Source organism: Liolophura sinensis, chromosome 1 (genome assembly GCF_032854445.1).
Source record: "Liolophura sinensis isolate JHLJ2023 chromosome 1, CUHK_Ljap_v2, whole genome shotgun sequence".
Taxonomy (NCBI): Eukaryota; Metazoa; Mollusca; class Polyplacophora; order Chitonida; family Chitonidae; genus Liolophura; species Liolophura sinensis.
The window spans coordinates 91,533,060-91,547,937 of NC_088295.1; the positions used below are offsets into that span (position 1 = coordinate 91,533,060).

Here is a 14,878-nt window from a genome sequence, read left to right on the forward strand (position 1 = left end):
GATAGATTGCTGCGACTGTCAGTCCATTAACCAATGTGGTCGCGATCTCGAATTTAACTTGAATAGATCAGAAGGTTTCCGTTCACTTGGCGAAGGGAATGGTGCCTTACTCCACTTTCTCCAGTTTCTATCATAACCATAAACGCCTTCTTGTAGTCAACAGGAAATAAATAAATATGGAGGCCTAATAAAGCTTATTATATTTTTACGCGCTTGTCCTGAGTAAGCAACGTCAAAAATCTCACAGTTTACAACTCTTATTTTATGCGGTTCTAATGCAGACTGAGGGTACTGTAATGTAATGAGGATGGAAAGTCCTGTACACTACGCTCTCTTCCATCCTTAATCAGACACCTGCATTTCGTTAGGTAAAACAATCATAACTGCAGATATTAGTAAAGCTGGAGTGTAACGGTTTTGGTTTCTAATGACGTCAATACACAGAAACATTTCCATCTGATGTGACAGGCTGCTTGTTAACATGACGAGTTTACCGCAGGAGAATACATTGAGAGTCACAGTCTTTCTTTATCACGTAAAGCTGATAGAATATCAATATCGCTTTTGAGCATTATTTCTTATTTCTATAAATCTCAGGGAAATCTCTAACATATTGCTTGACATGTTTTGGTCTTCGAATTAAGAAAGAGGTAATTCAGCGATATCTATGGCAAACTAACAGAGGAGTTCATATTCATGCACTAGAGCATTTTTGAGTTTCCAGAATGGAATCTGAGTTTCTGAGTTATTCAATGAATCTTCCACGCACGATGCTAATGCGTTTGTAGGTTTGTCAGAGTAGTGGTTTCCCTCGTCCTGTAAGCACAAAAGCTCGAAGGCGGTGTCACATCCAAATAAAATATATAAATACTGCAATATGCGCTTTCAACAAGTCGCTTATTTTATCCTCCTAAAACCTTTACTGATGTCACTTACGTATGCATTCAGGGTATGTATAAGGTAGTCTCCGACAGCAGGGCTAATTAGCATGGAAGGTACCGTTATAATGAGGCTATAGTTGTAATTCCCAATATACAGCCTGTGAACGCCAGCTAATGTGCGGTTTCCTTGGGTTTCAGTTGTGAATGGCATGTGGCTGTCGCAAGGCAGTACCCTTTGTATTTATTTGATTTATTTAGTACACGTTCATGTCACCCAGTAATACAACATTTGGACTCGACTAGTCACAGCGATTGTTAATTAACAAAGACAGTTTTCAAATATCTAAAAGTGGTTGATACATATAGGTATTAAACTGGTGACCCAGAGGTACTGTACAACTGGGAAACATCAGTGTGACAGGCCAATTGAAAATAAGGCTTAAGCGGATACACGCTTGTGAGAATAAATAAAAACAAATGTTATAGCGCTAGATTTGACTTATCTGTTTTTAAAGGAATGTGTTTTGTGTGTAACTAACATGGGAAATTTCCAAGTAATAAGGAAAAACACGAGACTCATAACATTTGTGTCCTATCTCCCTTCCTGTTGTTGTTTGCATGATATGTTCATACACCGGTTTCAACATATCATAGCGTACGCCAAACCCTACATGCCTCTACACATTTGCTAATACTACGGGGTAGAGCCGTTCTATTTCATTTTCTTGTAGAAGGTTAATAGCGAGGGTGTAGAGGTATGTAGAACTAGCGATTGCCCAAGGGATGCTGTATGCTTGTATTTGCAAGCATAAGCATACCTCGTACCTATTATATACGTCATTTTGCCTGGTGCATTTCAACTGGGAACTTGACCGACGGTTTTTACCGTCTCTACCAGGGGTCCATATTTATATTCCTGACTAAATTGCCCAGTGCACTTACCGACAGAAAGCCACTGACAGAAAGTTTATCTACTTGATGGCTGGTAAGAATATTATAACAACAGAATAAGTCTTGAAAATTTCGAACCAACTGGTTGATCAGTTGTTGTTGTCTTGTCTTTGAGACGATCAACAAACTAAAAGCACAATGGCTTTCCATTCCAGTCGACACACATATAAGTCTATCTTTTCCCACATCCGCCGTATTTGCCTGACCAGCCTTCCGAGGCTATATTTATCAGTGGCTTATTGAGTATAAAATGACGAAATAGTCCACTTGAGTGAGTGAGTGCTTGGGGTTTAACGTCGTACTCAACAATTTTTCAGTCATATGACGACGAAGGAATCCTTAGGGTGTATGTAATGTGCCTTCTTGTTTGAGGACGGATTTCCACCGCTCTTTTATATAGTGCTGCTTCACTGAGACGCCTTACCGAAGGCAAGTAAGGTGCCCCGTCCGAGCCATTACACTGATACGTTGTCAACCAGTCCTTACACTATCCCCTTCATGCTGAACGCCAAGTGACAAAGAAATAAGGCCACTGATATTACGAGCGTAGGATGAACATTGCTTAAGGCTTATCAGCAATATATTAAAGCTGAATCGATCAGCTCCAGTTGTTGAACAAGATGGAAATACTGATTTGGAAGATATTTACCTGTACGACAAACTTATCTGACGTAATACATCTAGGTAGAAAAAAGTCCCCAAATTTTTATACTGATGTGACACTAACAGCCATCCATATTCATCAACCGACATAAAACACGTTTGAACACGTTTTTTATCCGTCACGGGTGGAGAGGTGCGGGACAGGGGGTACAGTTTTAGTGAGAAATAACATGTCACATTGTTACCCTCCTCATAATGGTAAGTTACAGCATGGAACGGGTGAAAGGTGTGTGACCGCATACCAAAATCCTAAATCGGTCTGTTTTATAAACGTCTGCAGCATACACTTTTTATTTAATATACTGATTCGACGCCCTGCTGAAAATTTAACAGTAAAGCGGAAGCTATGTTGCTTAATAACTCGGAGGTTATGTTGCCTAATAACGTGGAAGTTATGTTGCGTAATATACGTGAGAAACTTTAGGCCGTAGGAACCTGTAGCGCTGAATAAGTTTGTGCACTAAATGTCGTTGGGCTCTCCGTTACGTGAGCACCGGCCTGGCAAAAGGAGAGAAAACCCAACTTACATGAAAACATATTAGATTCACATGTATATCAAAACACCTTAAAGAATATCTCCAACGAATTTATTTTTACACGAAATGTTCTGTAGGCACAATATTTATGCTATCTTATCTTAGCAAATTTTATTTAGAAAATTCGATTAAAGTTATACCAACTGTTCATCTTGTCGACCGCGGAACCGTCTCGGGGTTACGTCATGCCGATAAGACCTGCCGTGATTATGTATTGACATACTCTGTAAATCGTTGTCGAATCCATACATTAGGCTTACCCGGTGTGTGCTATTCAAGAATTACAGCATAGCGACTAGGTGATACGACCACCGTGTTTTTTGCTCACATATACCGACCACTGTAGATGAATCAAACACGCTCCCGTCTGGTCTGTCTGCCACGAAATTGGACATGGTTGTACCCGTGGAGAATGTGGCACGGTTTCGCAGTCCACAGTCTATAACTTTTTATAACCAAGTTGACCAATACCGAGGATCCATGCGGATTGTGAGTTGTGACGAGCTAGAAAAGTCTGCACGCACGAACGCACACACACACGCGTGCTCACAGACACACACAATGTCTCCTTCATTGTCGACATTCTTAGCGTATACCTAACTGCCATGGTGCGGTGATGGCCTTAACCGGCTTCCATAGATTACACATCCCTGCACATAGTTTATAACTAGTTTGTTCTGAGTGAAACATTGTATCCCTGTCCTGGCGATATTTATACTGTATAATTCTTGTGTGAACAGACAGTGGGTTCTGAGATATAAATCTGGTCGATGTATCAGCCTTGACCTGTAGACTTGTTTAGTCTCCACGGAGGACTGATGCGCTTAAAGCCAGCAGTGCGGAGACGTGACCTTGTAAAGGTAGGTGCTGCACATATACAGAGAAGAACCATACCACCGACCGAATGAACTCCGAGACATTGACAGGCCTACGTCCGGCGTATACATGGGCCGCAACAGCTGCGTCACATGGTAGTCAATATGTGTACACAGACCTATGATCTACTGTGAGCTACCCGCTACCAGCAAGTAGACTGCAGTCCAACATCACGCTATCTGCTGGATGTTAGTGGCGGGTGGACAGCAGTCTAACACCACGATGTCTGCTGACAGCTAATAGCGGGTGGATAGCAGTCTAACACCACGATGTCTGCTAGACGCTACTAGCAGGTGGGCATCAATCTAACACCATTATATCTGCTGACAGCTACTAGCGGGTGGACATCAATCTAACACCATTATATCTGCTGACAGCTACTAGCGGGTGGACATCAGCCTTGCATCACGATGTCTGCCGACAGCTACTAGCAGGTGGACAACAGTCTAATAGCACGTTGTCTGCTGACAGCTAGTAACGGGTGGACAGCAGTCTAACAGCACGATGTCTGCCGACAGCTACTAGCGGGTGGACAACAATCTAATAGTACGTTGTCTGCTGACAGCTATTAACGGCTGGACAGTCTTAGATCACGATGTCAACTGGCCGTTACTAATGGGCGGGAATCAGTCTGACATTATGATTGTATAACCAAATATCTGCATCTACTGATAAATATGGTGGATAAAATGTCGCGTTGTCAAGCTGTGAACCAATAGCCACGGATACATGTTGCGCTGTCGCCCCGTCCATCTGTGAACCACAGTTACATGTCGCGTTGTCGCCCTGTCAATCTGTGAACCAATAGCCGCGGATTCATGTCGCGTTGTCGCTCTGTCAAGTCGTGAACCAATAGCCAAGGATGCATGTCGCGTTGTCGCCCCGTCAAGCTGTGAGCCAATAACCACGGATACATGTCGCGTTGTCGCTCTGTCAAGTCGTGAACCAATAGCCACGGATACATGTTGCGTTGTCGCCCCGTCAAGCTGTGAACCAATAGCCACGGATGCATATGGTGCCCACAGTGGAACTTCTGCATTCTAGTGTCAGCAAAGTGTAATAAAAACGTTTTGAGCAATCACACATGGTATTTATTTTATTTCTTTTTAACATTTATTATTTTTGTCTTCGGACATCCCAACATTCGGCTTGCCACAGATATGCATCAAAGTATCCAACCAACGTTTGCCTTCCCACACATATGTACCAAAGTATTCCACCAACATTTGTCTTCCCATACATAGGCCCTATGCACCAAAGTATTCCACCAACATTTGTCTTCCCATACATAGGCCATATGTACCAAGAAGTATCCCACCAACATTTGTCTTCCCATACATAGGCCATATGTACCAAAGTATCCCACCAACATCTGTCTTCCCATACATAGACCCTATGTACCAAAAAGTATCCCACCAACATTTGTCTTCCCATACATAGGCTCTATGTACCAAAGTATCCCACCAACATTTGTCTTCCCATACATAGGCCCTATGTACCAAAAAGTATCCCACCAACATTTGTTTTCCCATACATAGGCCCTATGGACCAAAGTATCCCACCAGCAGGTCTTCCCATACGTAGGCCCTATGTACCAAAGTATTCCACCAACATTTGTCTTCCCATACACAGGCCCTATGCACCAAAGTACCCCATCAACATTTGTCTTCCCATACATAGGCCCTATGTACCAAAGTATTCCACCAACATTTTTCTTCTCATACATAGGCTCTATGTACCAAAGTATTCCACCAACATTTACATAGGCCCTATGCACCAAAGTATCCCACCAACATCTGTCTTCCCATACATAGGCCCTATGTACCAAAAAGTATCCCACCAACATTTGTTTTCCCATACATAGGCCCTATGGACCAAAGTATCCCACCAACAGGTCTTCCCATACATAGGCCCTATGTACCAAAGTATTCCATCAACATTTGTCTTCTCATACACAGGTCCTATGTACCAAAGTATCCCAGCAACATTTACATAGGCCCTATGCACCAAAGTATACCAGCAACATTTGTCTTCCCATGCATAGATGCTATGTACCATAGTGTCCCACCAACATTTACATAGGCCCTATGCACCAAAGTATCTCACCAACAGGTCTTCTCATACATAGGCCCTATGTACCAAAAAGTACCCCACCAACATTTGTCTTCCCATACATAGGCCCTATGCACCAAAGCATCCAACCAACATTCTGCGGATATACATGAATGACATTTTTTGTTCCAGATGTTTCCTTGGAATTTGTTCTCGCTGAGTTTGGTTGTTCGGTTTCTCACACTCACAGGTATAGTACAGAAATTTCATCACAAATTTGCTCGTCCTAATAGTCAGATAAAATCCAAATAATCTGCTGTCTGCTCATAATCGTAGCTTTATCCCAGGCCCCGCTTGGTTTCCTCCCACGATAATGCTGGCCGCTTTCGTATGAGTGACGTATTCTTCAGTACGGCGTAAAACACCATTTAAGTAGTATATATACATTTTTTTAAAGAAAGAAATAAATCAATAAATGTCCTCATCAATTGTTTTGTGTGTTTCCAACACACCTAGCTATGCAAGCGAACTAAATGACGAACTATTCTGACAGCCACAAATTAAACATTCTCTTTCACTTGGCATTACACGTGGTTGTTTTTGTAACGGACCCCTTCAGTGAAACAGGTTTGTTTCTGTAACGTATCACTTCAGTCAGTATAATAGGTTTGTTTCTGGGCGGATTGATTTACTAATTTGACTTATATTTTGTCGAAGACCAAGAAACCTGTGTGATCACTGGGTAAAAGGCAACCGATCGCCGAGTCACATATATCAAAATTGGGGAAATTTGGGGGAAAACAATCATTTGGGGCAAAGATATCCATGAAATAATTACATGTACATAAATCGAATATTCTATTACCCTTCGATTCCCTTTTATTACATACAACGCAATGCTTGGCATTGTGCCAAGTGTACATTATCTAAGTCGTTAGATACCCCGATCACGAGACAGAACCGTTTGACTTCTGGACGGGTCCATTGTAGATCTATGGGTGAATAGAGGTTGTTGTTTACACTGAATAAAGCAGACGACAAATATAAACAAAGAAACAAAATGACTATTTTGTCTGTCGGAGCGAACGTTTATTTTAAAGGGGAAAAGTCTCAGATTACAGATAGTTTTCTTTAAACCGCGCCCTTCGCGGAATGCGGAAGGCGCGGTCAAAAATGGACGCTATCAGCCACCATAAGTCAGGGTAGTCTAACGCTAGTTTTACATTAAATCGATGTGGAAGGGTTTATATATTAGGTCGTAGGCGAAGCCACATTTGCATTTTGTACATTACCACATTTACATACAGTAAATTCAAAAGTAATTCACACCACTTCTTCTATTCTATCACAGTCCAGATTAAATCTTATACCTTCTCCAGACCTTAACAGGTCAATTTCAGTTGATATAGATGATGAAAGTAACCAGTATAAAGCCATTTTATGATATGCAGAGTTCAACATTAAAACTTTCAACCGTAAGACAGAGAAATGTTTTTGAAAGTCGTTTAAAGTTCGGTAAAGACAGATTACGCTAAAATCTACATGCGCTATAACAAGCCGTCATTGCTACTTTTCAAACAGACGTGTGGAAGTTATAAATTGTTTCAACTCTCTTTAGTTTAATATTTTTTTAAAAGTGATGTCAAAGCCAATTGCTCACTTGAGTTTCAGTCAATGTCGATTTAGATACCGATATCATACCGGTTGAACTATTAGCAATGAAATAGAAACTAGAGTGGCCATATATGATACAAGTTGGTAGGGCTGCACAATATACGTGTTGGCAAGGGCCCAACTGTCCAGTGGGAAATGGCCAGTACACTTTTTAGGTCATTTGTGGTGGCTAAAATAGAAAAAAAAAGTGGTGAAGCAGAGTAATCAGTGTCCCAGCCCCATAGGTGAGGCCCTACTTGCTGACAATAGGCCCCACAAAACTCTGCCCTTTCACATACATGTAGCTGGAGAGAAGTTTTAGTTGTTTCTTGTGACTGAAAGTATGTGAAGCATTGAGGAGATGTATATAATGATCACAGGGTAAGGCAGCTAGTCAGGTGAAAGAACACTATTGGTATACCCCGTTTTCAGTACTTTTCACCTGGGAGAGATATTAGAAAATGATGTTTTCTGGACACCCTTCTAATAACAAAATGTTCTCATGGTTGGACACCCTCTTTCACATGATCATGTGTAAATGTTAGCTCTTTTTTTTTGTTTGTTTGATTGGTGTTTTACGCCGTATACAAGAATATTTCACTTATACGACGGCGGCCAGCATTATGGTGGGTGGAAACCGGGCACAGCCCGGGGGAACCCACGACCATCAGCAGGTTGCTGGCAGACCTTCCCACTTACGGCCGGAGAGGAAGCCAGCATGAGCTGGACTTGAACTCACAGCGACCGCATTGGTGAGAGGCTTCTGGGTCATTACGCTGCGCGAGCGCGCTAACCGACTGAGCCACGGAGGCCCCCTGTTAGCTCTTAGATCGGTTGGCCATGTTCCCAGCTTAGCCTCCACATTATTTCTGAAAGAAAAACTTGGAAGAATGAAACATATCTGTGAAAATGTATACATTTTGTCTAAATAATCACAGCTATAAATTAAGTTGATGCAATGAATCATTTGAGCATATATATGTTTAAAAGACAACATATACAGCAAGAGAAATGCCTACATAAAGAGAAATTGCTGGTCGATCAGCCATAACTATTCAACCTGTGAACGGCCTCCTGTATGCACAGACAAGGTCCTACTTGTACAAAGCCTTAACGTTACGAACACGTAACTACCATGGCAACCAGCAATGTAGATATTACGGCTCCATGGCAGTTACATGCTCATAACGTTAAGTGGGCTTCGTGCAAGTGAGCACAGGCCTATTGGGCAGGAATAGTTCATTCCTCTGTGCAGTCATGTATCGCAGTATGATAGTACATGTTGTGTAAATTTATCCCCGTGTAATTTATTTTAATATATAGGATGATTGTTACCCTAATAATAAAATTCCTCAACCTATTCACATTTGAAAGGGCAACTTTCACTGTGATTTGTGCACATTTCTAATTTGATTTTGGAAACAATATTAGTTGGATTGGTCAGTTTCATGGCTTTACATAATGCCTTCTGAATAGCTTTAATAAACACCTTGTGAACGTGCCGGTTCAGGGGCAGTAGATCCAGGGTCAGTCCACTCCTGGGTGGGGTCACACTTTAGATCTTCAAAGAGGGAGATGTAGCTTCGTTGCTTTGTATTCAGCGTATAATGGCTTGCTTGGAGCGACTTACTTGCCTTTGGTAAGGCGTCTCAGTGAAGCAACACCACATAAAAGAGTGGTGGAAATCTGTCCTGCACAATGAGGCATATTAAATGCATTCAATGAACTAAGGACTCCTTTGTCATCATATGAAAAAATTGTCAAGTACGACGTCAAACCCTAAACACTCACTCACTCACTCACTCACTCACTCACTCACTCACTCACTCACCTTGCAAACATGAGAAAAGGTGGAAGCTGCAGTGTGTGTGTCATGTAGTGTGCTTTGCTCACTTTTCCACTTAATTGTTTCTGTTTTGCTAATGCTGGATTTCTTATCATTTATAATATTGGATAATAATGCTAACATTGTTATGTTGCAGTGTCAGGAGTAGAAATATCCGTGTCCCCGACCAGCCTGAATGAGGGAAGCACTCTGACGATCACCTGTAGAGAACAGTCACTTTCACAAGGAATTAAGCTGTTTATACTAGGTGTGGAGAAGGCCAATGATGCTGGGGGATATGACAACCTCCTTACATATAATGTAAACCTTGATCCAGGAGATCCATACCTGCCTACATGGGGAACTACTATCGGTGATATTCAGCAGCGGGCTAATGCTACCACGTCATTTGATGCTGGTAAAACATCCGGGTTTTTTGAGCTGAGGATACATTCAGTCAGGTGTAGCGATCCGGCCTCATTCAGGTGTACCATGACATCAAGTACCAGTGGGGCTGCTCAGTCTTCAAATGTCCAGAATGTATCAATACATGGTAAGGTTAGATGCTATGTATATACAGTAGTTGCTCCATACTATGAACAGATGTTCATGTTCTATATCTTTTTTTTTTTCAAATGACAACTGAGTACTGAACTTGAGAAAGTTTGTCTAGTCGTTCTATCTTCATGAAAACTTTGGCCCAACTATGATCTCACTGCAGCATGAAGACCCAGAAGCCTCCCACCAGTGGGTAGTTCAGCTCATGCTGGCTTCCTCTTTGGTTGTATGTGGGGAAGTCTGCCAGCAACCTGTGGATGGCTGTGGGTTCCTCCTTCCATAATGCTGAAGTGATCTTACAAGCTGGGCATTTTTTTTTCAAAATATTTGGTTTCGCATTAAAATTTTCCCCATTGTAAGCCCACTGACCCTTTCCCCATATTCTGTGGGTTTTGCCCTGATAAGATATTCTTAGTTATGGCGTAAAATGCCAATCAAATAAATAATTAAATCAATGCAGCATGTAAATGTTAGATCATCCTCCTATCTATTTATCATGGGAGCCGTCCAATCTGATCTCTCTTTACATATGACATATACATGTGCCTGTAGTATGTGCTAAAAGACCAGATTGGAGCTACGTGTAGATAAGAGCTGCTGTGATTTTAGCATTGGTCATTGAATGACTATGACAGGCCTTTGTGTAAGTTTGCGGTAAGATCCTATAGGGGGATTTGAAGCTGTTATGAAATTGGTCTCCATATTGTTTTCATGGCCAAGCTCCTTATCACATTCCATCCATCGTAAGTATGTAAGTGAAGTGAGAAGTTATATTGTGCATACTCTCTGATTATTCATGTAGTCAGGTAATTCTTTTCCACAGAAATATGTTGTGTTGTTGCGAGTATTAGGATTCATCATTGCAAATTGTGAAAGTTTTATGTAGCAGTTGTGGCTTACTGGTGACACAATAGGTGATGGCTGTAATTGAGAATAATTTCACGAACTAAAGGTTTCATTTTACTGTAGAGTTTTCCTCACAGTCAACTTTAGTCCTACCTTGAGGGACAGAGTGGGATATAGATGTACAATAAGCTACTTCACTTTTGAAGTACCATACTGTTATTCACCTGAAGTGAATCATTTTTCAAGTGACACATTTTACTTGATTCGTCCACCTTATAGTGCCATCTAAGCATTTTTTGACAAGTTTGATCAATATCTCATCAGGAAAACTTTGGTTTTGGTATTAAAAGAATAATTTTAAGGCCTTTATATATGTGCTTGTGAAAGAGCATTTTTACATGCCAGACTTTTGGGGAGATTGGCTCTGCAGGTGCTTCAAAAATTTTATTGTTGATAGAAATAATAAGAGTGGGAAAAAAGGAAGAGAAAAAGGAATAAAAAAGTACATGTACATCCCCCACTATGGATCTGCATGTGGCCTTGTCTACCTACAGGTTAGAGAGGGTTTAAACTTAATATATATGGGTTAATCGATTTTGACCATGTGCCATTGTCTCTTTCTACACGTGTGGCACAGGTAGTTGTCACTGTAACATTGTGTCTTTGTACAGGAGTGACACAGGTTGCTATGACTGTAATGTTGCCTCTTTGTGCAGGTGTGACACAGAGTATACAGGTTACAGGTGCTCAGGACTGCAGTATATTCATCGATCCTGACTGTGCAATGTGTCAGAGCTTTGATGATAAGTCTGGAGTTCAACCCAAATACGCCAAGATGGGACAACCCTTAGAGCTGACCTGTGCTGGACAGCTGGCAACGCCACAGTCCCAGAACAAAGCTATCTGGTACAAGCAGAATGTGAATGACCTACAGAAAGAGATGATTACTATGAACAAAACAGACTTGGTGTATGATCCTCCGGCTCCAAATGCCTGTACGGTTCTCGGACGCTCCACTCTGACGTATTACCCTCAGAACACGGACCGTGAGCTGAGAATCACCTGTGAAATCAGTTCTGGGAGCTCAGTTGATACAGTCAGTGATGAAATGTCCATCTGTGTTGAAGGTAAAATCTACAGGTATTCTACAGATAAGCATACAAAAGTTGTAAGCATGTGAGATCTGATCACAAACTTTTAGTCTTGTTGGTAAGCTGGATGTTTTAAAACACGTTTCCTATATGTATATTCCTAATGGGAGAGCGCAATGCTCCAGGGGTTAGAGACTCCTGTCTTTGGATCTCTAGTCCATCCCAGGTAGCGGTTCGTACCCGGCCTTGAAAAGTTCCTGTAAGACCACTTGCCTTTCCACCAATATGCCGTGCATATCCATTCATTCATGAGGGAAAGTTTGACAATAACTTGCCAGTTTGTAGCTTTACCCCAGGGTTTCCTTTACTCATAAAACCAAATATTAACTCCTGTATTTTACTAACTATATTACTCCGTGCCTGAAGCTCGTAACGAATGGTTACCACGTAGCCACGAGTGTGTTTGGTCACACGGCTATAAAACTCAGATTTCAGGGTTCAAACTTAAACTTTGCAATCATAGATATCCTCTTAAAATGTGTTTCAACAACATGTAATGCCATTCACTTTTGCCTGAAGCAATCGTTCCTGTTATAGGCCTAACTTTGCGAACTTCTCTTTCTACTCGTCATAAACGTTAACCTTATCAAGTGATGTTGTGATCAGCCCGGGTCGCACCACGGCTGCCAACAAATAGCTCTACATGGTACATATCAATCCATGTGGACTTAAACATGAAATTGATAACATATACGTTAATCTTGCTTATTTTGACTTAATTGTTATCAGGGGGAGCCTTTTGACCTATCAAGTTAAAGACAGCGAAATTATCCTTCCATGTTATTTCCCCATCTTTCCGTAATGGCTGAAGTTAAGCATTGGGCGGGATATGTATAAACGTGTCTCGTTACATGTAGACATTGTATGGTTACAAATTGTCGGAAATATTGATACTGTATTAGGAGGTATACATCTCATTCCCCAAATTGGCCGGTTACCATATGGCAAGTAATTACAAATAGCACTGAAACTGTCTACGATCAAAATAGTAAACAAATATAGTTATTATGAGAGATCTGAACAAGGACCTTTTAAAGCCAACAAATCACTATCTCAAAGACAAGCTATTATATATACAAATTTTTGGATGATATAATTACTATCACTCCCCAATCGTCCAGCATCAAAAAGTTTTTTAGACCCAATAATATGCAATAGTCAGTTGCTAGTTGCTAGTTATATTGCTAGTTGCGATTATAGTGTCTGTACAAACTTTTCCAGTGATCACTACCAGGATTATGCTAATTTTAGATCATTTTACCAGAAAAAGACAAAATATAAACGACAGATGTGGAATTACCTGGAAGCAAACTGGGAAAAGTACAGGATGTTGTTAGGAACATGTGACTGGACCAGACAAAATGAAGCATTTGATGTGGATGAATGGTGCTCTACAATTACAAAATATACCACTGACTCTGCGAAAAATTCATTTCTCAACAAGATGGTTGTTATTAACTCCCGTGACAAACCCTGGAGTACCACCCAGGATGAGGATTCGTGAAAAGCTATTCAGACATGGCAGAAAAACTAATTTAGAAGTCGTTTATACTGCATAATGAAAGCAACGAAAATACGTTACTAGTTTAATTAGGTAAGCTAAAGTTAATTACAGACCCATATCTCTTTATGTTGTCCGAGCAAAATATTTGAAGGAGTTATTTTTGTCAAATTATACGATTTCTAAAGACTTCTGTATCTAAGAAACAATGTGGTTTGATTCCAGATAAATGTACAGAACTTCTGTATATGTATTTCGTTAGAGCGAAAGCACTTGGCGAAGGTAGGGATACATTCTTTATGTTTTTTAACATTTCAAAAGTTTCGACAGAGTCTTGTATTAAGGATTGTTAACAAAAATATAACGTTTGGGATTGACGGTGGCGTTCTTGAATTGTTCAAAAGTTATTTAGCTGATAGAAGACAGAGATGAGTTGTAGGCGATCGTGAATCTGAGACGGCAAATGCTGGGGTACCACAAGGTTCTGTTCTTAGACCTTATTATTTATATTATTTATAAATGACTTATCTTCCAGTATCGTAAATAACATTACGCTCTTTTCAGATGAGATTACCTCATATGTGGTCTCTATGAGATGTCTTCAAATTGTGGTCATAATACATAGGTTGAATGAATCCTGGTCATCCACATGGTTGGTAAATTTTAACCCAAAAGACGCAGACCACTTTTGGGTTAAAAAGTGACGCAGGACACTTCATGTCCTCAGTTGACTTTTTAAAGTGTAACTATCCGGTCATGTCTAACACATAAACATGTTGGGGTGCTTGAATGCTTGGGGTTTTAACGTCGTACTTAACAATTTTTCAGTCATATGACGATGAAGGAATCCTTAGGGTGCGCGTAATGTGCCTCCTTGTTACAGGACGGATTTTCAACTCTCTTTATCTTGTGCTGCATCACTGAGACGACTTACCGAAAGCAAGTAAGCCACCCGACCCCAACCATTCTACTGATACGGGTCAACCATTTGTTGCATTATCCGCTTAATGCTGAACGCCAAGCGAGGAAACTACAATTTCCTAGTTTAAAGTCTTAAAAGACTTCATAATGACCTGGACGCTGTGCTATCTGGACCGGTGGGTAAACATCTTGAAATTATTTTTAATACCCCAGGTTACAACCATACTGACAACTTCATTCATATAGCGAATAAAAATTATTTCCTCTTAGACGATTAAAATACATAATAAACAGGAAATCTTTGACTATTATGTTTTTAAGATCTTGCCTCGGATTCGCACATGTAGTCTAGGACAACCTCACAGAACACTACATCAACAGATAAACTGGAAAGAAAATTAAAATAAATGCATACGAATAATTATTGGTTTAACTGTCAGTACTTCTACCAAATTGCTACACGA

The 14,878-nt window shown here is 40.7% G+C and overlaps 1 protein-coding gene across 1 annotated transcript; it reads left to right on the plus strand.

Annotated features, from left to right (window-relative positions):
* The first annotated feature begins 6,492 nt into the window (after positions 1-6,492).
* On the plus strand, positions 6,493-12,207 carry LOC135465643 (uncharacterized). Its single transcript, XM_064742930.1, has 3 exons — positions 6,493-6,586; positions 9,595-9,990; positions 11,558-12,207. The coding sequence occupies exons 1-3, from the start codon at positions 6,493-6,495 to the stop codon at positions 12,019-12,021; spliced, it is 954 nt and encodes a 317-aa protein (XP_064599000.1). The 3' UTR covers positions 12,022-12,207.
* The last annotated feature ends 2,671 nt before the right edge of the window (positions 12,208-14,878 follow it).

Coding starts and splice junctions, on each gene's coding strand:
- LOC135465643 (XM_064742930.1), top strand. CDS start 6,493: ATGACGAACTATTCTGACAGCCACAAATTAAACATTCTCTTTCACTTG. Junction 6,587..9,594: donor GGACCCCTTCAGTGAAACAG/GTTTGTTTCTGT, acceptor GTTATGTTGCAG/TGTCAGGAGTAGAAATATCC. Junction 9,991..11,557: donor CCAGAATGTATCAATACATG/GTAAGGTTAGAT, acceptor CTCTTTGTGCAG/GTGTGACACAGAGTATACAG.